The 26,286-nt window shown below is 35.8% G+C and overlaps 1 protein-coding gene across 1 annotated transcript in view; it reads right to left on the reverse strand.

Moving 5' to 3' along the window:
- DNAJC15 (DnaJ heat shock protein family (Hsp40) member C15) overlaps nt 1-26,286 on the reverse strand; it is a 53,475-nt gene that overhangs the window by 17,883 nt on the left and 9,306 nt on the right. The window contains exons 2-4 of the mRNA XM_031684712.2: nt 15,599-15,650; nt 12,956-13,029; nt 4,460-4,536 (exon numbers count right to left, since the gene is read on the reverse strand). Coding sequence (XP_031540572.2) covers nt 4,460-4,536; nt 12,956-13,029; nt 15,599-15,650 — 203 coding nt within the window. The remainder of the gene's footprint in view (nt 1-4,459; nt 4,537-12,955; nt 13,030-15,598; nt 15,651-26,286) is intronic.

Here is a 26,286-nt window from a genome sequence, read left to right on the forward strand (position 1 = left end):
CGTCAAGCGTGCTAAAATGCACTATCAACTGCTGCATAAGCATATAAAGTAGTCTTCAATAATAAGTAATTCTTAAGTCAAAGGGAAAATCAAAAGAGAAATCAAAAAATATCTTGACACAAATGAACATACCAAAACTTACAGGACGCAGCTAAAGCAGTTCTAAGAGGAAAGTTTATAGCAATAAACAACCTAACTTTACACTTCAGTGAAGTATAAAAAGAAAACAAACTAAGCCCAAAATAACCAAAGTAAAATAATAAAGATCACAGTGAAAATAAATGAAATAGAGACTAAAAAGATAAAATAAAAGATCAAAGAAACTAAGAGCCCTTTTTTTTGCAAATGTAAACAAAACAGATGAACCATTAGCTAGACTCACCAAGAAAACAGAAGACTCAAGTAAAATCAAAAATGAAAAAGGAGAGATTACAACTGATATCACAGAAATACAAGGGATGAGAGACTACTGTGAACTGTATTATATAACAACAAATTGAACAACCTAGAAGATCTGGATAAATTCCTAGAAACAAACCACCTACCAAGACTAAACTTGAAGAAATAGAAAATCTAAACAGACCAATTACTACTAATGAGACTGAATCAGCAATCAAAAAACTTCCAGCAAAGAAAAGTCCAGGACCAGATGTCTTCACTAAATTCAATCAGACATTTAAAGAATAATTAATACAAATCCTCAAACTCTTCCAAAAAATAGAAGAGGGAGGAAACACTTCCAAATGCATTTGATGAGGCTAGCATTACCCCGATACCAAAAACCAGACATGGACACTACAAGAAAAGAAAAATACAAACCAATATCCCTGATGATCACAAATGCAAAAATCCTCAACAAATATTACCAAACCAAGTTCAACAATACATTAAAGGGATCATACATCATGATCAAGTGGGATTTATTCCAGGAATGCAAGGATGACTCAACATCTGAAAATCAATCAATATGATACACCACAGTAACAAAATGAAGGATAAAAAGCACATGGTCATCTCAATAGACACAGAAGAAGCATTTGACAAAATTCAATATCCATTAATGACAAAGACTCTCAACAAAGTTGGTGTAGAGGGAATAGGCCTCAACATAATAAAGACCATATATGAAAAGTCCACAGCTAACATACTCAATGATGAAAAGCTGGAAGCTTCTCCTCTAAGATCAGCAACATGCCAGAGTTGCCCACTCTCGCTACTTTTATTCAACATAGTATCCCAAGTCCTAGCCAGAGCAATCAGTCAAGAAAAAGAAATAAAAGGCATCCAAATCATAAAGGAAGAATCAAGTAAACCTGTCACTATTTGCAGATGACATGATGTTATATATAAAAAAAACTCTAAAGACTCCACCAAAAGACTGTTAGAACTAATCAACAAACTCAGTAAAGTTGCAGGATATAAAAATCAATGTACAAAAATCTATTGTGTTTCTATATACTAATAACAAACTCTCAGAAAGAGAAATCAAGAAAACAATCCCATTTACAATTATATCAAAAAGAATAAAATAGCCAGGAATAAATTTAACCAAGGACCTGCACACTGAAAACCAGAAGACACTGATGAAAGAAACTAAGGAAGACACAAATAAATGGAAAGATATTCTGCGTTCACAGATTGGAAGAAGTAAATAAAATGTCCATACTACCCAAAGCAAAATACAGATTCAATGCAACCTATATCAAAACTCCAATGGCATTTTCACAGAAACAGAACAAAAAAAAATCCTAAAATTTGTATGGAACCACAAATGATCCTTGAATAGCCAAAGCAATCTTGAGAAAGAAGAATAAAGCTGGAGAACAAACTTCCTGATTTCAAACTATATTACAATGCTCTAGTAATCAAACAGTATGTATTGGCATTAACAACAGACACATAGATTGTTATGGGACAGAGCCCAGAAATAAACCCATGCATGTACGGTCAATTAATTTACAACAAAGGGGCAAAGAATATACAATGAGGGGAAGGATAGTCTCTTCAATAAATGGTGTTTATTGGGAAAAGGAAATCTGGACAGTCACATGCAAAGGAATGATACTGGACCCCTATCTTATATCATACACCAAAATTAACTCAAAATGGGTTAAAGACTTAGATGTAAGACCTGAAATCTTAAAACTCCTAGAAGAAAATACAGGAAATAAGCTCCTTGACACTGGTCTTGTAAAGATTAAGCAAGATGGGAGAATCCTAGCTCTTAAACAAAGTGTAAAAATTAGATGTAGCTCTGATGTATCTCCAGTATAGACAATTTCACCATGAACTGAAAATGTAACCTTAAATACCATTTTGCCTAGATCAGGGATTTCAAGCTGCTCCCTGGAATGCATGTGACTCGGGGTAGAGGAGTGGGGTGTGTGGAACGGAACGGTATTTCCTGATCCTGAAGCAAATGGAGCAGTTTTAGTTTCTTTCTTTCTTTTTTTTACAACTAGTCTACTGAATAACATTTAGTTTAAACAGAGTTCCACAGAAGTTTTGCGAAAGTCTGAAAAACACAAATGTGTGTATCACTTCAGAAAATACCAGATATAATAATAGCTTTCCTGGGCAGCTCAGTAAAATATTTTAGGCTTTATGCAATATGTAAGAATAAATATATAGCCATCTAGTAGCACAGAGAATTTTTCTGTTCTTAAATAGGGTATCAACAGAGTCAGCTCCATTTGCCTTGTCTTTATCTACTTGTTATATAGTCTAAATCATTTGGACTCATTGACCACAGAAATGCATTCACAGCTTGAAGAATCTTCTCAAAATCAACACTGTCTGACAGAAAGAAAGGGCTAGAGAAAAGCAAATAAATTTTACCTGTCTATTTAATGTGTTACGGGCAAATATTAGCTTCTGCATTCATGACGGAAATGCGAAGAGAGTGGAGCCAACATTTATTCGGCATATGTTATCTGGTGGGCACTTTGATAAAAAGGCACCTCTCATATCATTTTACCATCTTCCAATAAGGCAAAATATCATTCATTCCAAATGAAAAATGAAGATGCTAAAGTGCAGAAAAGCTGAAAATAACCTGACCAGTGCCTCAGCGACAGACTCAGGATGAGGATCTGTTTGCTTAGCTGATATTTACTGAGTAGTAACTAAGTGCTATGTTTATGTTAAAAGTTTCATATGTGTTAATCTTCACAACAACTCTATGCAGTAGAAGCTAGTATCATCTCCATTTTACAAGTAATGAAACTAAGGACATGCCACTAATAGATGTAAAATTGGCATTTGTACCCAGATTCACTTGTAATCAAAGGCTTTGCTGTTAGCCAATCAATTTTCCTTGTGAAATTTTGCACAGCTTCCAGTTCAATGGGATAAAACTCTATAATCATGTATCTTAAGTCAACTCCTAGATACCCGTCCTAAAAACAGAAGTACCCTGGATGATATTAAATGATACTCTAAAAAACCGTTGTGCTTGGTTTTATAACGTAATTCGTAGTCACATTTTAGGTCTATGAATGAGATAATGTGGAGGCCCAATAAAAGTTCAAAAAAATAACAATGCCATTCTGAATAATATTAAAGCGAGGAATAGTTAGCAATATGGCTAATCTCCTAATTTGGTTCACCTGCTTAAAATCATTTCCTTTTTTGTATTCTCCGTGAGAGAGCTCATTCCTTCTTATATTTAAATGAAGCACCAAGCTACGTTGAGGTGTTCCTCCCCTGGTCACTTTCTTGTTCTTCTTGATTGGTCATAAGAAATAATAAAATGTTTTGACCTTAAAAATCTGCTAATCTACAACAGATTAAAAAATTATGTCAATGAGGTCTTTAGGATCTGTTCTGCTTAATTACGTTGACTAAATCACTGTAAGATTTGTTGTAGGTAACATTGCTCTAAAATTTGAGTGGGCTCTAAAGGAACATAAGGTAAACAAATATAAATACTGCTAAATCTATGGGAGGGTACGTTTTCTTAACTTTAAGTGTTAAATGATATCATACATCAATCACACAAAATCATTAACTTTCTCCTACACTGTCCGAAGTTGAAAAATAAATGAATAGTAAGGTGAACAAGTATAATAAAATATGCTACATGTAAAATTTTGGAACTAGAAAAGAACTGTGAAACAGATCCCATATTATAATTAAAAATATGATACATCAAATTATACAACTGAATCCAGAAAGAATTCAGCACCACAATAAGGGATATTTCGATAATTGCATTGAAACTTCAAATATAATAGCTCCTTATTAAGGAATAAAAGCACATCACAACGATGCCTGATTTTTTTAAGGGGAGTAGGATATTCTCTTAGATTTGAGGTTTTTAAATATAAAAATTTGGTATTTTCTCCTCTGCCTCCTACTTGTAATTTAAAATACAAGGATAACTTTACTCTCACATTTTTTTGCTTTTTCAAGACAAACTCAGCCATAAAACAAAATAATACTTATGCAGTACACCTACCTTACACCCAAAATAAGACTAGCTTCTCGTCTACTCATTTTCTGTTCAAATCCTCCTTTATAGTAGGATGAAAAGCTCTGTACAGGAACGAAAGAGCAAGAAATAATTAGTTTCACGTATGAGGTGGCATGACCTCAATCCCATCACACAGCTGCAGTAAGACTAATGCATTTTACTAGAAGTCAACTTGAAATTGTGGGGTGTGGGGAGGGGCAGCACTAAACAATAATTCTTTACAAGAAATTATGACCAAGACGAACACTTACAAAATGGTAACAATTTTTTTTCACTTTCAAATACATTAATTTTTCTACTCTGAAAGAATAAAAGAGATAAGTAGAAGCAGAAGGCCTGAACATTTCCTGAAGCTCTAGAGTCACTTTCTCACTGGATAACCTTGACCAAGTCATTTACTGTTGATACGACAGACGTCGTTGTAACCTGAGACTGGCTGACAAAGAAGAAGAAAAACTGAAAAGTGGGGAGGACACCAGAATAGCAGACAGGTAGGCCAGCAGAGATGAGAAGACTGGACTGAAAGGTCAGTGTGGCTGGAGAGGCCTGAGCAAGGAGGAGAGTGGGAAGAGAAAGGTTCCTGGGGCCAGACCCTGGAGGGCCTGGGAAGCAATGGAAATGACTTAGGATTTTATCCTCAGTGGTAGGAGAAGCCAGAGCCCTCAAGTAAGAGAATCCGACTTGGCTTTAAAAGGATTATGTCAACTGCCCTGTGAAGAACAGAAAGACAGGTACAGCGTGGAGGTAGGAGACCAGTTGGGAAGACACAACATAATCTAGGTGAGAGACGATGGAGGTATGGACCAATGTAGTAGCAGAGGAGGAGGTGAGCTGTCACATTCTGGATGTATTTTGAAAGCAGAAAAAATACTTGCTTGGATTGAATATGGGATATGAGAAACAGCAGGGAATTAAAGATGGTACAGTAAGCACTGTTACACACTGTACAAATTCTCCTTCAGAAGTGAGGCGCTTCCTCCTCAAGACACTGGGCTGCTGTTGGCAGACAGCACTCAGCGGTCAAACTCCAGGAACTGCCTTGGCTGAAGAACTTCCAGCTCACGCCCCTTCGCAGCTAACGCCTAGCTGACGTGGGGGAAGAACAATTACAGTTCTCTAGGACTCAGTCCTAGCACTTCTTGTCTATAGTTATTTCCCAGGTGATGTTATTTAGTTTTGTGGCCTCTTGCCCCAGCTTGGGACAACCACAATGACCCACCCACGCTTCAGAGCTCCCAGGGGGCTGCTCAGGCCTTTGTCGAGACTACATTGCATTTGACATTTGTGGACTTTTGAATGATGGCCATTCTGGCTGGTGTGAGGTGATACCTCATTTGTAGTTTTGATTTGCATTTCTCTGATAATTAGCAATATTTAGCATTTTTTCATGTGCCTATTGGCCATTTGTATGTTTTCACTGGAGAATTGCTTGTTTGGGTCTTCTGCACATTTTTGGATTGGGTTGTTTGTTTTTTTTATTAGGTTGTAAGAGCTGTTTGTATATCCTGGAAATTAAGCCCGTGTTAGTCTCATCTTTTGCAAATATTAAGTCCAAAAATGATAAATGCTGGAGAGGGTGTGGAGAAAGGGAACCACTCTCCTACACTGTTGATGGGAATATAGTTTGGTGCAGCCACTGTGGAAAACAGTATGGAGATTCCTCAAAAGACTAAAACAGACTTATAAAAACAGACTTACCATATAATCCAACAATCCTACTCCTGGGCATATATCCAGAGGGAACCTTAATTCAAAAGGATACACACATCCCAATGTTCACAGCAGCACTATTTACAATAGCCAAGACATGGAAACAATCTAAATGTTCACTGACAGATGACTGGATAAAGAAGCTGTGGTATATTTCTACAATGGAATACTACTCAGCCATAAAAAAGAATAAAAATTATGCCATTTGCAGCAACATGGATGGACCTGGAGAGTGTCATCCTAAGTGAAGTAAGCCAGAAAGAACAATAGCATGATATCACTTTTATGTGGAATCTAAAAAAAAAAAAAAAGACAAAGGAATTTATTTACAAAACAGAAACAGACTCACAGACATAGAAAACAAACTTATGGTTACCAGGGTGGGAAGGGAGTGGGATGGGATAAATGGGAGTTTGAGATCTGCAGATACTAACTACTACATATAAAATAGATAAGCACATTTATCCTGTATAGCACAGGGAACTATATTCAATATCTTGCAGTAACTTATGGTGAAAAAGAATATGAAAATGAATATATCTATGTTCATATATGACTGAAGCATTGTGCTGTACACCAGACACTGACACATTGTAAACTGACTATACTTCAATAAAAATACACATATAAAAATAAATATAAATTCTTAAAAAAAAAAGACTACACTGCAGCCTAAATTATCCCCCCCAACCTTCTTCTTTTTCTCGCCTTCTGGAGCTGTTGATCCTAAGGGCACTCCCTAATAAACTAACAGCTTGCTAATCTTTGTCTTACTCTGTTCCAGAGAACTTAAACTACATGATCTCAACTTGCAGAAGGAAAAAGATGAATACTTGATTGAATGTATACATGTTTCTAAAATGTGAACCACTATTTTTGTAAGGAAAAACAAAAAATGTATGCTTTCATAAAACAAAATCTGAGAAAGTACATACACCAAAATGTTATTTTTGGGTGGTGGGATTATGAATAATTTTTTTCTTTCTTACGTTTGTTTTTACTTTCTAAATTTTCGACAATGAACAGTTACTTGTACAATTAAAAAAAGCTAAATTAAATAAAGCAAAGAAATTATTAGAGCTTCAAAGATGAGTCTCAGGGAGCCAGATCTGGTCATTCACATAAACTGTTCTCTTGGAATAGATTGTTATAAATGTCCATTGGTAATAATTCCCTGGCAGTTATTAATTCATTCAACAAACACTTCAGCACCTACTATGTGCCAGAAACTTTTCAAATGAGATGAGTGAGGTTCTGTCCTTTATCACATAGATGCTGATCTATCAATGTACCAGCCTGGTGAGGAATATGATGTACTATTTCAAATTTCAAGTAATTAACAATCTAGTAAGTAAACAAAAACCAGTCCCCTCCTCCAAGTTGTGAAGGGAGGAAGGGAATCAAATTGTTTAAGTACACGAGCTAAAGTGGAGAAATTGTGTATATATACACAAGCACATCCCCACACAGGGGAATATATAAAGGAATAAGAGATACATAGGGGAATATATATATAAAGGAACAGGGATTTAACAAAAGAACAGCTGGTTTTAAGATGTCTCTCAGGCAACCAAAATTTTTACTAGATGCATACCTCACTCCGTAGTATTTCTATGAGTTAGCTACGTTAGGAAGCTCTGAAATTTCAATTTTTCAGCATAATGAACATAAATGGAAGATTTTTCATGAACTGTCATTCCCGCTATATTCATGAAGCTCACCAGCCCTAAAAGCAGGTATTATATCTGAGCATATTTTTTATTTTCAGATTTTCCCAGGTGGAAAAGGAGACTAAAAAGAGGTTACTTAAAATCTAGCATCTGGATGAGGCTCATACCTGCTTATAAGTAAGTCTATCTCTACATACACAATCATCACAATCCCTCCAAAGGAACTAGATCATTTTGAGGACAGACATTTAATATTTGGGGGCTGCATACAGCAAAGTAGACAGAGAACACAAACAAAAAAAAATTACTCATATAACTTCAGAGAAAATCATGCCTTCTAAACTCATATGATAACTGATAGATAAAAAATAACAAGTTTATACTATATAGCACGGGGAACTATATTCAATATCTTATAGTAACTATGGTTAAAAAGAATATGAAAATGAATATATGTATGTTCCTATATGACTGAAGTATTATGCTGTACACCAGAAATTGACACAACATTGTAAACTGACTATACATCAATAAAATATATATAAAAAATTTTAAAAACTCATATGAAAGTTGGCTTTTATATTACATAATTTTTTAAAGAATTTGTTAGTATTTTAATATATTATTCTGTTTAAATTAGTACATATGTCATAAGCAAGCAGAAAATTGTAACTCTGTACTCCTTATCACCCCCAATAAAGTATAACTAAAATTAGGCCTCTTGAAACTTACAAATAATATACCACTATTGCATTATATTAGGATATACAGACACAAAGCAATGCAGAACCACTTTCTGACAACACTGGCAGGTCAAGGAAATGTTTGGATTCACAAAAATGAGCTTACAATAAGGAACAAATATATCACCAAACAGATGGAGTAGATGGTTATATTTTTCTAATAGAACTTCCAAGAACAGAAACAGTGGGATTTATTCTGCTGTCTATTTGAAATACACCTGACTCTTACAAATGATTATTCTTCATAATTCTATTTGTAAGGTATAAATGAACAAAAATCAAAATAATTTTCCTCCTAAAATTAATATTCAATGCTGTAGTGCTATATATCATTAAAAAAGATACGAAATGAACCAAGTTAAATGAAAGTCTTCATTAGTTAATTTATGCAATCAATAACTTGAAACATAAAAAGCCCTCTAGAAAACCTGAGAAGTATATCACTCCATTGTCCTGAGAAGAAATACAGTTCCCATAAACTTTAATTATGTACAATAATCTATTTGATTTATAGAGCCACAGAAGGATGATTTTAATTAGTGTTATTTCCATGAATTTCACTTAACCATAAAACAATTTAAATCCAATTTTAAAAACTTGTATTCAAGTAAAAGGACAAATTCACAAACAGAAAACTAAAAGCCTCAAAAGAAGATAAATGACTTGGGGTTTTTTTCCCTAGGAAAAAAATTAGGGGTAATTAGACATTAGCTGAATCAATAATATACATTAATACTTTAAGAAATCAAGTAAAAGGGTACTGGTTCAAAACAGTAGACTGAATAATAAAAGCCTTTTGCTTTCCCAAGTGCCTTTGAAATGAGAAAAGAGATATTTTAAACAAGAAAAATCCATAATAGGCCTAGAAAACAAGAAATGAGACAAGTAGTAAACCAGAAAGTTTAAAGAAATCCTGGAAGATTGAAAACAGGTAAGACTGCACATAGAGAAAACACAGCAACCACAATCCACCAGAGGAAAGAAAGAAGAAAATATGAAACTCAGTCAACAAATACAAAAAAATAACACCAGGGTAATTAATTACACCAGAACAGCAGAGAGAAAAACATTCCTAATTCCATTAGCACAGAGCCTGCGGGAGGGAGGGAGGGAGGGAGGAGGGAAGGAAGGAAGGAAGTCCTCCTTCCAACCCTGCACCAGAAAGAAAAGTTAAAAAAAAAATGGTTGTAGCAAACCTACCAAACCACTGAGAAAGACCACTTACATGAATTCTAGGAGCAGAGAGACACTGGAAGGAAAAAATAAAGGAAAAATACAAGAGAATCTTACAGAACAAAAGATAGACAATTTTCACATAAGCCAAGGTTAAAAATTCCAGTGAAATTTCAGAACATCAATAATGAAGAGAACTACCCCCTCTCCAAATTCCAGAGCTGAACAACACACACACAAACATAAATCATCCCAAACTAAAAACCAAAAGCACAAATACTGGTTCTACCAGAATCCAAGGAGCCAGCAGCTACATGGTAACAGTGAGAGCAAAAAAAACTACTTAATAGAGAAGAATTCAAAACATTCACCATCCATACATTCTATATGAAAAAAAAATTACTCTTCCAGCAAAAGGGGGAAAAATTAGGAGAAGAAAGACGAGGTTTTTTTTTTTTTTGAAGTATAGTCAATTACAATGTGTCAATTTCTGGTGTACAGCATGCTGTTTCAGTCATACATAGACATACTTACATCTGTTTTCACATTCTTTTTCATTATAGGTTACTACAAGATACTGAATATAGTTCTCATCTATCCTCCAGTAACCATAAGATTGTTTACTATGTCTGTGAGTCTGTTTCTGTTTTGTGGATGAGTTCATTAGTGTCTTTTTTTTCCTTTTTTTAGGTTCTACTTATGAGTGACATCATATGGTATTTTTCTTTCTCTTTCTGGCTTACTTCACTTAGAATGACGATCTCCAGGTCCATCCATGTTGCTGCAAATGGCATTATTTATTCTTTTATATGGCTAAGTAGTATTCCATTACATAAATATACCACAGCTTCTTTATCCAGTCAAGAAAGATGAGATTTAAGAACAAGATGATGTTGAAGTTTAAAGCAAGAGAATAAAGTTTAAGCAAAAATGAAAAGAGAACCCATAGGAACTTGAGCCTTGAACATTCTCTTCTGAGTGACAGGGATTTATGGTCACAAAATTACAGGTCCTACTGGTTAGTAACTCTGTTTGGTTCAATAATGAACATATTTACAAAATCCAAAAGTTTATGCCCTGTTTATGAATTACACTTTTTGGAATCAGTGCCAAGAGAAAGTATGCATACGCTTCGTTCCTCAACTTCTCTGGAACAACATTTAAAGAGTTATTTTAAAAACTCATTATCTTCAATGAGGTATAATTATGATGATGATATAAATAGTCTAAGGTGTTTCACTGCAAACTGCAAGAGGAGTACTTTGTGGAAAAGGGGCCAGATTTATCAAAAGCCACTTGTCTTTAACTTGAAGCCCACAAAGGAGAGGGAGAGGGGGCATGCAACACTTTCCCCTCCTTAAGAAATGCAGGGGCTGGGTTCAGGACACCCACAACAATCTCTTAAACTACTCTACCTTTCCTGTGAGCCTCCACAGAACAGTGAAAATTTTCTTAGTTCCTTGCTCTCTCTCTCTTTACAATGTTAAATAATGTAGTTGTACAAAGCTTGAGTCTTCTATTTATGGTATAAACATATCTACTGAAGGTCACCATAACAGGAGAGAGATGATTTCTCAAATTCTCTCCATTTACTATACATAAACATATGGCAAGACATAAATGACGTTCATTTAAAGAACTATGTCATTATTTCCATTCCCACTAATCTATTTCAAGCCACCACCACCTATTACCTGGACTATCTCAATACCCGCTTCACGGGTTTTACAGCTTCTCCCCTGGCTCATTCTAGCCTATACCCTATGCAGCAGGTGGTGATCATCTAAAATGGAAATCACATTGCCCCCATGGTAAAAACCTTCCAAAGGTTTTCCATCATACTTAAAATAACACCTGCAGTCTTTATCGTAGTCTATTTGGCCCTAAGTAACCTGGCCCAAACCACCCCCATTCTTTTTACATACTCCACTTGAGTTAATCTTGCAAAATTCATTTCCACCTCTGGACCGCTGTGGTGTTCCCACTGCCTAGAAAGCCTTCTTCAGATGTTCACGTGATCTGCTCCCTCGTCTTCTCAGAAAGGCCTTCCCTGACCTATCTCAGACTCCTCTCTGCTGTTAAAGAATCAACCTCTTACCCTGTTTTCCTTTTCTAAAGAAAAGCAAACTTCTACATTCAACACTTCCACATACTATATATCTTACTTATTTGTTAATAGTCTTCACTAAAATGTAAGCTCCTAGAAGGCAGTGTCCTTGTCTGGTTCATGACTATGTTCCACTCCCTACAATGATGTCTGATATGTAGTAGGTGCTTAATGAACATTCACCGAATGGATGCTAAATGTCTATTAATACTTTAGCCAAATAAAACATAAATAGAAAAACAGAAAATAAACACTTGCTCCCTCTCATCACAGACATGCATCTATAGGTCTGCAAAATCACTTGCAGTTCTTTTGACCCTGAGTTTAATTATCTGTCAGTATGTCATCCTTTGAAAGTGTGGTCACTGTTCATGACTGACTAAGCCTTACAAGCCTGTAATGCCTTTGTCATTCATTGTCAAACTGCCACAAGCCAAGCTGGTCTATCCCAGATCTTCTATTTCCCAGAAATCAGTGTTTATGTGAGTTTTCTTCACACGGTCTCCAGTGGTCACAAACCACAGTTCACCACACTGTAGCCTTTTAGATACCCACTGTCATTCTTCACTTACATTCAGCTCAGCAGAGTGGCTGTAATGCTGGTAGATGAGTGTATAAACACTATAGGATTTCAAGGTTGGAATCTTATAATTTTATGTTTGAGATGGCCAGTGGTGGTATAAGGACATGAGTTTCATATTTCAAGATGAAATAAACTCTTGGGTAAGCTCCCTCAGGACCATGTCTGTTTTGTTCAGCAGTTATGCTGAGCTCCTGGCACAGGACAATCACTAAATGAATCAATGAATACTAATTAAACAAGGAAAATAAATTACCTCAAAGTTGACGTAATACTACTAAAAGGAATGTAATAATTAGAAGTCAAAACCAGGAATAAAGTTAGATATAAATATAACATGACCATGAAACTTATAATGAAATTAAATCAATAAAGTAGATAAACTTGGCAATGATAGAAACACTGGAAAATCCAAAACATTTTTCTTAATTACTATCAAATATGGCATATAAATAAAAATCAAAATGAACTTTCTAACTAAAGCCATCTTTAACTTACAGGAGTTGAAATCTTCTTTGCAGTTTCTGTGATTACTTGTCCTAGAGGTTTCCAGATCTGAAATGCATAGCGACCTAAACAGCAAGAGGAATAAAAGCAAATATACTTTCTATAAGGAAAGCCAATACCTACAAAGTGCTCACCACAGTGTTTACTTAACAGTATCTATGTTCCTTCAACAACTATTTCAAAATCTACCAGAAGTCAGTTGTGTTTTTTCAAACGTCTAACTTATTAAATGGAGAACAGACTTCATTTTAATATAATTCTCATAGCTTTTAAATTTATTAAGCTCTAGTCTGTAATTATAAAATTTGGAAATTTCAAAGCTTATGTATAAAATCTCACATCTATACGATGTTACAGGTCACACAAAAAACTACATCCTAGTTCTTTTTTCACAACAAACTGTAGATAAAGTCCTTTACATATAAAGATACTTATGAATCTAAAATGATTAGTTATATTGCTTTTCACAATGATCATCACTTTAAAATATATGGAAAATGAGTAGTGTTTATGATCTATACAAAAGGAGTGATTTTTATGGAGTTACCTCTAAAATAAAAAAGCAATTATGTAGGAAATACTTTTAATGTTTATTGTCAATTTCTCACTAAGGATGACTTCTCTCCCTAAAAACTTACTTTATTTTAGTGCTTTCCTTTCTTAGGCATCCTCATAATCAAAACTCCCCTGAGTCGAGGGGAGGGTATAGCTCAGTGCCTAGAGCACATACTTAGCATGTACGAGGTCCTGGGTTCAAACTCCAGTATCTCCATTAAAAAACAAACAAACAGAAAACCCCTGAGTCTTGACAACTAGGTACCAACAGCAAAACAAGTTCTAAGTTGTTTTGAGGGCACAAAACAAGAATAAAACATTATCTGGCTGGTTTACCTTTTATACCCTAATCAGAAATCTACTAATACTAGTGTCTCTTTTCCCAAAGCTTTGATGGAAAACCAGTTATGACTTCAATTTCTAATCATAACGTTATTTGCAAATCAAGATTTCTGCTGGGAAAGTTCAACTACAAAGCTCTTCTGTAAGATGTTACCTGTCTAAATATACAGTTATTCTTACACAAACAATGTTACAGTGAAAACCAGGATGCTAGAAATAGGAAGATGTGAAGTAGCCAATCCAGGTAGGAGATAAAAAGCTCTTGAGCTCAAGGAAAACATTAAATAAAGTAAAATTAATGAAGCTGAAACCCTAACTCATCTAAATCTCTTACCATATAGATATCAACTTCCATTTGACTCTATAATAGTATAAAATATAGCATTTAAATTACCTCAAAATTCCTTCAAAACCACAATCAGGCAGTCTCAATGTGAAAAAGCAGTTAAAGGCTTCAAGAAGTGACATCTGGACATTTACCTTACTTATAAAGGAGACCTAGTTCCAAAAGTCTAGGGGTAACTTCTCCTAAATTCTATTATTCAGTTGTATTTGACCCTGGAAGAGATCTGACTGTTACTTTATATTCTAGTTAGTAAAATAAATTTGGCAACACTGTAGTATGCACAGAATACATACACCAATTTTCATTTTAGAAAGAAGACCTTGGCAAAAGCACATCTTTCTCTAATTTCAAATAAAAACCTGACATTTGAATTTGAAATGACTATGCCTATTCTGCTATAATCATTAATACTATAACTGTTTTATGTTTATGGGCAAATTTGTCAGAATTCCTATTAAGATATGACATTCTTCTCATGAAACCTCAGTAAATAGTTAACCATAGTTACGTTGTGTGAGACACAAGACTGATGGCACAAGGACCAAGGGAAGGAATGTGAACCACTGACCTTCCTGATTTTAGAGTTCTTTTAGGTAAGGTGCTTTAAAAGAGAGTTGTGGGAAGTTAAATACTATGCAAAACAAAACAAAATCGTTTATGTCTCATTTTTCTATCGGATCCTACCAAACTCCATAGAACTACAGTGGAATGTGGCTCCTCCTAAACAGAAGATCCAGTTAAGAAGACCAAACCCATGGAACCAAAGAGACACAAAAGCTAAAGGAAAAATGTAAACCTTTATCAACAAGGAAATGCTTTCAGATTGACATTTAGAGAAGAGCTATGCAATTTAGAACTGTAAGTTAATGACTAGAAGAGATAGCAATTTTACTTTAAGTCTTTATATCTATTCTTTCTAAAAAGGTGATTTACACAGTAAAAAAATTAACCTGGGTTTGTCAAAGAAATTACACCAATACATTAAAAATGAAGTAATAAATATACTATAGGGAATGAATATGCTCATCAGAAAGAACTGACAGCTCAGAAAATGTGTAATTTTATCTGCAAGAAAAAATATATAGGAGAATAAAAGCCTCCTATCACTTATTCTGCTTCATATTAAAGATTTTATTTTTTAATAGTTCACTATAGTTCAAACTAAAAAAGTATCAGGAAGATCAACTATTATGGGGCTAGTTTTCCTAGCTTTTCTGTCGTTAACTTTCTTCACTACAGAATTCATCTAGATTTCACTATGCCAACGGATGTTCAGTAACTGTAATGTTGTAAAGATGGAGGAGGTATGTCTTGAAACTGAGCCTCAGAATACCAGAAGTCTTCTCATGAATCACTTTAGAAGCTATTTGGAAATATTTCTCCTGTCTTACCTGCAAATCCAAGAGCTGCGATACCCAGCCCTACAGTTATCAAACTTCTTGCCTGTGGAGGAAAAAAATGATTATTACTTACAGTATTACATACTGAGGTATTTAAGTAAACCATTTTAAGTAATGAGAATAATAATGTTAATACTACTTTTTCCTCTTTTCCTCCAGCTCTGCTCTGTAGAATTTTTAAAAATCTGCAGTGTCTATGGGATTATATCTGCTGTGCACTGTATCAGCTAATTTTCAGCTATTTGAACTAAAATAGTTCTAGATTTCATTTCATTTCCATTTATTTGAATTCATTCTAGCTAAGAGCTTTCATTTTACCTACTGCTAAAATGTTTTCTACAGACTTTTTAAAATACATTTTTATTGACGTATAGTCAGTTTAAAATGTTGTGTCTATCGGCTTCTTAATAGTGGGTTTAATGTATTTATCTTCTATAAAGATACAAGGCAAATACTTTCTCCTCCTTTACATTTGTGAAGCTCAATGGGGTCTGCTATATTTAAAAATCTGATAAAACAAGGGGAGGCTATAGTGCAGTGGTAGAGTGTATGCCTAGCATGCACGAGGTCCTGGGTTCAATTTCCAGAGTACCTCTGTTAAAAATGAATACATAAACTTAATTATTCCCCATAAGCATTAAAAAAATTGATAAAACATTATATCCATGTTTAGAAAAGAAGCCAAACTACCCCAAATTAGTAAAAGCGATGAACAACTTAAGGCTAGTTTATTTCTACCTTTCTAGACTAATGAAAACATTTTAAAGTAAGAGCCAAGAATTCAGAATCTGCAGTTATGAGCTCATCCTGATAAACTGGTTTCATAGTCCATATTATTCTATGCTTTTCTCCTTAACCATCTCGGGAAAATACTTAAGTCACAACAGAAGAAGGTTTTACGTAGCAAAGATCAATGTTTGCCCCCGAGACCCATTCTTCCTTTCTTCTACAGGATCAAAAATTCTTATTTTTAGCCAGACGTGTTATTTCCAAGCCTTCCTTAGACTTCGGTATGGCTGTGTTTACTAAGTGTTGGTTTATAGGCTATAAGCAGAGTGGTGTGTGCAGCTTCTGAGAAATCTCTCAGGAGACAAGGCAATGTCCTTCTTTTCGGTTCCTCCTTCGCGCTGGCTGCAATGCAGACATTATACTGGAGCACCATGTCGGATAAAGGAGGAAGAACAATGAGATGAAAGAGACTGTCCTGGATGATCACGGAGATGCCACAGCACCTGTGGACTGCCTCTATTTACATGAGATAAAAGTAAAATTCTGTCTTCCTAAACTACTACTATTACTTTCAGTTTTCAGGCACTTGCAGCCAAGTCAATTTTTGATGGGATCAGAATTAAGGAGAGACACCATAGAAATGTGTTTTGTCTGATTAGCGGTGAGAGAGGTCAATCTGTAGGATTCAGGGAAGATTTTTTAAAAAGCTACAATAATCTCACTAAGGAACAGAATGGATTCACTTCACATCAGTGCAGCAGAAGTTGTAAGGTTGAGACCAGAGGAATAGTAAGACCAAAAAGCCTCACAGCCATCAGTCTTCAAGTTTTGTAAGGGAATAAAGGCTTAGGAAATCAAAGCCCCAAATCTTCAAGGGAAGACTCTATAATGAGAAACATCAGGACATAAAGACCAACTGTACGGAGATGCTCTAACTTTAATACCCGGTCCTATCTCTTAGAAATACAGAGCTCTTCATAGAGAAGATGAAGAAAGTTCATCTAGGCTGCTTCTTTTTTTTTTAATTTTTTTTTTTTGAGGGGAGGAGGTAACTAGGTTTCTTTATTTTTAGAGGAGGTACTTGGGATTGAACCTTGGGCATGCTGAAAATGTGCTCCACCACTTGAGCTACACCCTCCCCCCCATCTAGGCTTCTCAGTTCCAGTTATAAGACAGACCTTTTCACCAGGCAGCAACGCTAGGACAACCACCTCAGTAAAAGAAGATTCCTTCCTTGGCAAGAGGACAAGCCTAGAGCTGGCTCGCCAGAGAGGCAGATCGTCCCTGAGGTTCCCTTCAGGTTGTCTAGACTTAATTACTCCCCCAACAGAACGGAAACAAGTATTGATTTAAAGATGATGTTCTGCTGAGGTCTGTTTTTGCACAGGTTCCTGGGGTTTTTTGAGTTTTCCAATCTTATCTTCCACTGGTTCACTTTCAGGATCCTCAGTCCCACTAAAACACTCAGCTGTTTCACGTGTGAATTTATCTTCCTTCCTTATAAATCATTTATTTTTTTCATCTGACTAGAAATATTTATCTTTGCCTATCCAGACTCTGACCTATTCTTAACACTTCTGCTTGAATCAGCCAAGCAGAATGGGAGACCATTAAACTGTTCAACTAGACTACAAAGCATCAAATGACTGTTTTCTTATAAAGGCTTTAATTTTGCTGTGAAGAAGAAGAAAGGAGAAGAAAGGAGAAGAAGAAGAAAAAGGAAGAAGAAGAAGACAGATAATCCAACAGAAAATGGGCAAAAGAGTAGGTCAGGGACTTCACAGAAAAAAAAATCTAAATGGCTAATAAACACATGAAAAGGTGCTTGACTGTAAGAGTAACCAGAGAACACTAACAATGACAACCACAAAACCAAAATGGTGTAGAAATATTAATACCAGAATTTAAAGATCTCTGGCCTTTGTGGAATTGTTTCATCCACTGATGCATCCCAAGCACCAAGCAACAGCATCTACACTCCTAGGGCTACTGTGAAGATAACACGTAATAATGCACGTAAAGGACTTACACAGTGCCTTGGCAAACAGTAAACAGGCAGTAAATGTGAACCACTTTTAATACTATTAATAAAAATAACTAGCTATTACTGAACGTAAGTGGTATAATAGAAGTATGAACAATGTTTCATAAACCCTTAAACTTGTCCCAGTAAAAGAAGATTCATAAAAGTGATTTTTGAGGTAGGACCTAGAAAATGAATTGGTCTTTTCTAGATAAAATAATCCAAATTTTCACATTCTGAAAAATGCATATTTGAAAAAGTTGAGTTATTTTAATTCCACATTTTTATAGATTAATAATAATTATATCATTTTTACTACTTGGACTATTCAAATATATAAAAAAGAGACAAACAGTTGCCTCATTATTATGCCAAGGTATTTATATCACAAACATCAAACCATTAGGCATTTGATCACTTTTCACCTTACTAAATTAAGGATCAACTGTGTTTAACAATTAAAAACTCAATTTAATTCAACAAATAAGTATTGCGCACTTTGATGATTATTCTCCATTTGTCCCTCCAGATTCATTTCCCACCCTTCTCTGACTTGCTCTGTACTTGTTTCCCCTTATCTCTAAAGACTACATTACCTAGTCCTCACTTGCCCTCTAGTTTCTGGTTGGGTTTTGCCAATGAGAGGAAGTGTTGAACAAAACACCATGCACTGGTTACCAATCCCAGGGGAGGACTCTCAACATTTCTGCCCATTACATCTTGGTATCAAAGTTGCCAAGGAAAACACAACAGTAAGCACTAGACAGAACAATGATCTACTCACATAGAGAAGAGTCAGAGTAAGATCAGCTCCAATTGTGTGCATCTTTCTCTTATGGCTAGTGGATGCCCCCAGCAGTCAGCTGACAAAAGGAAATTAGCCCACAAGCACCCATCATGTGCTGCAGAAGGACCCCTCCCCCTCTGTACCCTACACTATCCCTGGAATCCGAAATACTGAAAGCCGGGGGCATGCACGGTACAGGGAAAGATGATCCCACAAAGCACAGGCTGTGTGAGCTCCTCAGCTCTTGATAAGAAGTGTCCCAAGACCAAGGCCCGCCCATTCCTCCATGGTCAAGCAGGGTTGAAGACTGAGCGCGGGAGACTATTTTTCCCAACAGGAAGCATCAGCAGAAAGGCAGAGTGGAAGTAGACAGAGACATGGCAGTTATTCCCTGCTCTGCTTCCTCTGGCCACAGTTCCTACTGAGCTGCTCCTCTTCCACGCCTGCAGCTCTCACTGGGTTTTGGAGCATAGTTCCCATTCCCTTGCCTCTTTGCCTGGGTGGATAACTATTTCCAATTGTTGCTAGTCCCTGGGATATTTATCATCCCTTTTTGGTCACCTTAAACCATGCCCACAGCTCTGCAAATAGTCCTTTCATTAAACTAAGTTCAAAAAACCCATCCATTACTACGAGCACCCTCACTGATCCAAGCATTACTACACACCAGTCACTACACCGTGCTTGAGAGACACAAGGCAAAGGCTTACACCAAAGAGGTTCTATACAGAACATCGAACATGATGAACCTCCGATGTCTATGCTAATCTCCCAAAGATTTTTATCTTTATCCTTATCACAACATTTACTGCACTAATTTATGGTCAGATGTGTTCTATCTCAAGTTCTCCTAAATATCAACCGCATTTAAAAAATCTGATGAACTCTATGGATCTCACCCCAGAAATCCACAAATATATACACACCACAATTTTTTTGTATATAATTTTAGGGAATGCACGGGTTTCCCTGAAGCCACTCTGTTCATAAGCCCCAACATGAGAACCTCTATAAAAACTAAATGCTCACTGAAATCAAGAAGGGTGTTTCATTAACTCTGAGCTCCTAGAGCACATTAGAAGACCTGTCACATAGATTTCATTTCTCACTCATTCAACAATAGTACAATAAGAAAAATAACGTTGATGCCAGAATCAATCTCTACTTCTACAGATCAACTTTATAGAAAGATAAACACAGAAAATCTTACAACCTTTAAAAACAACAAAAACAAACCCAAATTAGGTAGATCACTGGAACAAATAAGGATGTTCAAAAAATAACCAAAAATTATACAATCAAATCTTATTCATCCACACTGAAAATGGACAGAGTATTAGCATAGCTAATCAAAACCGCATTTCTTATCAAAGTTAAAATTTCTTATTGGAAGGGGGTTGTATCCGATTTACCTCTTTAATTGTTCTCAAGTAGCTTAATATTAAAATAGTGTAGAAGGGTGGTAGAGTCCATGCTTAGTTTGCATGAGGTCCTGGGTTCAATTCCCCAGTACTGCCATTAAAATAAACAAACAAATACCTAATTACCTTCCCCACTAAAAAAAAAAGCAAAATAGTTTACATGTTTTAAGCATAAATAATTGAGCTCAACTTGAAATTGTAAAAACTATTATGCATCTTATACTACCAGATGTTGTACTCTGAAATAAGAATAAAGGTCCTTCTCAAAGTTTCCTATGGAAGTACTAAGACTGTTAGAGATAAACAATTAAGTTAAAGCTTTAAACTTAATTGGCCCAGAATAAGAATATTATTTATTTCTTAGAAAAAAATATTAACTTACTACCTAACAGCTTCTCATTCACTAAAAAAAGTCATCAGTATTTTTTTCTCAGACACAAATTTAGAGAGCTCTAAAATAAGTTCCCCCAACCCTCCACATACGTGAAAGACCCAAACAGAAAAAAGTAACCAATTGCAAACACTGAAAACAGGAAGTACACGAGAGTCAGTCTGAAACCTGAGCAAATAGTTCACAAAGAACTCTTGACCATACCTTTATTTGATTTTAATTCTTTAAAGCAAAATGACATCAAAAGCATACTGGGGCTTTTTCAAAACAATACCCCATGGTTCGTTTGGCGTAACTGTGTAAATATCAGAGAATTCTATCAACATCTTCTCTATTTTACTACCGTTGAAAAAAATTTCCCCATATGCTTTATCACTATGCTATTTCACATTTACTTAAACTTCAGTATTGTATCCTCAGGCTAACAGGACCCATTTTATTTCTTTTATATACACAACAGCATATTTGATCTAGTGTCAAGCACAACGATGTGCTTCAGTTTTTATTTTAAATGTTTTTTAAACAATGATGCTTTAAAACTAAATTACCAGTAACAGAACAAAAATGGCATTGAAAAGATATTTCGAAAGCAAAATGGAGAATGAGGCATAGTGTTAGTACAAGTACTGTCATTTTCTACCAACCAGGCAATAACCAGGTTAAATGTCCATAATTGCTCATGCAACTAGGCCAACATCATGTTATACCTGTGATTTTACAGAAACTAGAGAAATGTTGCTATTTCTTTGACTTAGGAAAATTAGAATATGTGCTGAGAAACAAATCAGGCAGTGTGATTTAAAAAGAAAGATGTAGAAAGAAAAAGAAAGAAGGAAAAAAAAAAACCAACAAAAGACATATGCACCTGTACTCAGACCTAAGCTAATACTGCTGGAGGTGTCATACGTTTGCGGGAAGACAGTCGATGGTAAATGTGGATGCAGTATAAGGTGTTTTGCTGCTGTTGTTTTAAATCTCCACAAGGTTGTCTTCAGCAAGTTTTAGTTCTGAAACATTTTCTTTAAGATTCAGATGTTTAGAAAAGTAGCTAACATTTTCTAGGACTGCAGAATATCTAAACAAATTCCTAGACACATTTTTTATACTAGCACATATTTAGAACAAGTTGATCTTTCTATAAAAATGTGCATGTATATAACTAAGAACTAAAAAAGTTACAAATCAGTTAAAAATTCCACCAACCAATTCTTTTACAACTGGTCCAGACCAGTGTTGGGAAAAGTGGTCTATATAAGGAAAACAGAAAAATTCTATTTACACCAAATTTGGAAATCCAGTTTTTAACAATCTCATCACGGTCACCATGGAAAACAAAGATGATACGCATGCATATAACAAGTTTATGTGTTATTGGCCACTGGTATTTAATTAAATTTTAAAAATTCATGACAAATTTATATTTGTCAAAAATGCCAAAAAACATAGTTTTCACTGCATTCCCTTGGACCATACACAATGCATGAATATTTTAGATTTTAAAATGTCCAAGCATATGTGTAACAGCACAGCAGAAATCAACAAACAGTAAATTCCCAATGAAATCACTGACTGGTTTCAAAATGGCTGGAGAGTTAACCATGAAGAATCCCTTGCTGAGACTGCTAACGCTGGCTGGAGAAAAGTCTTACGTTCGCAATAAATGGCACCATTAAAAATTATAGTTTCTGATGTGCCTGGGCTTTCAAATCGGCTCAGTATCATCATCTTCCTCATCCTTGACTCATACCATTCCCTATTCCTCTTTGCCCTTACTGTTCTAAATTTTTACTTTTTTCATAAGCCTTCATGTTTTCGATCCACACAGCAAGTATGAACTTCTTCAATCTTCCCATCCCTCACCCTTGAATGTATAATCCATGGGCTTTAAAGTTAAAGGCCCAGACTCCAATTCCAACTCAATGTCTACCTAAGCTGATCTCTCTGGGCCCATTTCCTCATCTGTAAAATGGGAATGTGGATACCTACATCATAGGATGCTCAAAATGATTTCTGAGGAGAGGTTATGAAAAATGATCACCACACTGGGTAAACATGGCAGATGTCTGTCAATCCTTTCTTCTCTCCCACATCTTTACTCTTACTCCCTTTTTCTCTGCTCAGTCCTGGAAAATTCCTACTTATTCCTCAACAAATAGCTTCAAGGTCATCTCCAGCTGAAGCTTTTCCTGCCCATCTCCTCACTTAAGTTAAACTTTTTAGTGACCTCATAGTACTTAGTAGCTTTTTCTACTATAATACATAGCATATTATTTATTAATGGTTTATCTATTTCAAATCCCTTCTAAAATGTGAGCTTCTGGAGGTAGAGGCTGTTTATCTCTTTGGATTTCTAAAATCTAACAAAGCACCTAGTACATAGGAGGTTTTCAAAAGTTAGTATATGCACATGATCTTAAGAAGCATCCCCACCATCAGATGCCTTTTGGAACTTGTATTATTTGTGCACTGTGTTGGTATCTGCTAGGGAATGGAATTCACTGAAATGGGGAAGCACAGTGGAAAATGACAGTCAAATTTAATTAAGAAATTAACACATAATAATGTCACAAAACATCCAGTCAATATATCCAAAAGTCTCACAGAAGATAAAGAAAATGAAGTTCAGGGTCTGTGCCAGGTAATTTCATTACAATAATAAAATGAATACAATTCACAGATCCATGTAGAAAAAAACATGAAGTACTGTGTTGTTAAACAAAGGAAAATAACAAAACTCCCAATAAAAAAGTCAGGTATTTTTTTTCAAGTAGCCATTTGGAAGTTATCTCCCACCTCCAAGTATTTCAATACCTATTCAGCCAAGGGCCTGCAATATGCCAGTCAGAATTCTAAGTCCTGGGGATATATCAGACAAAATCCAATGAAGTACATTGTAGCATGAGAGATAGACAATAAGCACTATAAACTAGAAGAATATACAATAGGATGTGTGCTACGGAGAAAATTAAGCAGGTAAAGAATTAGGTGTGCATTTATATAGTGAAAGCAACAAATTTAGATAGAGTGAGCAAGAGAAACTTCACTGAAAAGGTGACTTTTGCTGGGGAAGAAAGGAAGAAAGTGAAGAAGCCATGCCAATAATTAAGGAAAAGCCACTGCAGGCAGAGAGAACAAGTTTGAAGGCGCTAAGGCAGGGGTATATGCCTGGTGTGCCTGATGCACACGCAGGAGGCCAGTGTGCACAGAAGTGAGAGGATGAAAAAGGAACAGAAAATGAGGTCAGAGAAGTAACATGGATCAGGTCAACACAGGATGTTAGTTTTTCTCTCAGTGCTATGAGACATGTCTGCTTTGAGGAGAGGCCCAAGATTGTCTTATTTACCATTCTAAAATGATCACAAGTTGTCATGTTGAGAATACACACGTCAAAGCCAGAGGCATGCAGATGAGTTAGGAGTCAATTAAAATAGTCTAGGAAGGAGATAATGGCAGCTTGGACAAAGTGATTAGTAATGGAGTTGGGGGCAAGTGGTCAGATCCTGGATATATTCTGAAGATAAAGTGGACAAGATTTGTTGAGAATGGATGTGAGGTATAAAAGAAAGAAAGAGAAGATGAATGGATAAAGAAGATGTGGTGTACATGTACAATGAATATTATTTACCCATAAAAAAGATGGAAATTCTAACATTTGTGACACAGATGAACCTGCAGGACACTATACAAAGTGAAGTAAGCCAGACTCAGAAAGACAAATGTTGTATGGTCTCACAGATACGTGGAATCAAAAAAGGCAAACTTAGGGAAGCAGAGAGTGGAACAGGGGTTGCCAGGGGCTGGGGTGGGAGAAATGGGGTGATGTGCATCAGATTTTCAGTTCTAAGATGAGTAAGTTATCCTTGAAATTTTCTAAAAAAGTAGATCTAAGTATTCTCACCCCAAGTGCACATGTGTGCGCACGTGTGTGTGCACACACAAACACACACACGAAGTAACTATGTGAGGTGATGAATGTGTTAATTACCTTACTTGCATAATCATTTCACAATGTACATCAAATCAACACATCGTACATCTTAAATATATACAGTTTTTATTTATCAATTACACCTCAGTAAACAGGGGCGAGGAGGAACGGTGTCAAGGTTACTGCCTTAGACAACTGGAAGAATGAAGCTGCCTTTTGTTGGGGGGAAAGTCTGTGAGAGGACCAGGGCAAAGACTTGATTTTCTAAAAACATGCCACCCTGAGTATGATAAATAAAACCTGAGCACAGCTGTACATGAATTCCTAGCACCTGAGAAAGAAAAGGTCTCATCTACTAATGGAAAAGAAGAATGAGCAGGTTGCCTCAAAAAACATTCTTTTGTTATCTTGCAGTGATTCAATTCTCAAGGGTTAATCACAAGCAAATCACTTTCTGCTGAACTCAGTGTTTCATGCCGCCTTATTTGGTTCAATGTCTATAAAGAAAGCTCTTTGAATTTAAACAACAGCCAGTGGAAAGGAGAAAAATGGGAAGAAACAAGAAAGACTGCTGGCAAATCAGCAGAATTTTGGAAAGAGAGGTATTGCACGTGCAGATCAAAAGGAGGAGAAGGGAATCTATATTCGAGAAGAAGTGTCAGACATGATAAAATGACATTAGGAAGAGAATTTTTACATGCATCCTTTCCTAAAATCTTCAAGCTGGCATGAATTTCACAGATCTTCGTATCTAAACTGGACCAACCCACAGTCATCTGCCTGGCCCTTACCATTACTGTTCCATTGCCAGCAACAAATACACTTGAACTTCTTTCAAAACACAAATTCCTTAATTAACTTAAGTGAAAAACTTCAGTAAAAGGAAAAAGGCAAGGCTAACTCCATCTTGTTTGTTTGTTTAACTTTAAAGCCACTTAAGTTATTTTAAACCACAGGCATACATTAATTTCCAGAGCATGACTAGAGTAAATAAAAGGGCAAAACAAAAACAAATCCAAATAAAACAAAACCAAAAGCAAACATAGTAAGAAATAAAACTCAGGCTCCGGCCAGATGAGTACTTCTCCTCTCCCTAATATAATTAACAAAAAAATTCCCCAAACTGAAAACCTTGCTGTAACTCATGATCTTAAGAATAATCTTTTAAGCACTGTTTTGCATTTATCCAGTGACCGGCTGATGTAAACCTCACCTCCACTTTCTCCTAATAACACAAGCAGCTTGCTTCCTTCCTCCATGCTAAATGTGACTAGTCAGAAAGTCCTGTCCAATCAGCCTAGTCGTGGTTGCCCTTGGCTCATCGCAGGTTCGCCAAACCAGGCTGCACATTTGGCTCCAAGTTCTTAAACCCAAGGATACTGTGCTGGTTTGTTTTATGT

This window comes from Vicugna pacos, chromosome 14, assembly GCF_048564905.1.
Source record: "Vicugna pacos chromosome 14, VicPac4, whole genome shotgun sequence".
Classification (NCBI taxonomy): domain Eukaryota; kingdom Metazoa; phylum Chordata; class Mammalia; order Artiodactyla; family Camelidae; genus Vicugna; species Vicugna pacos.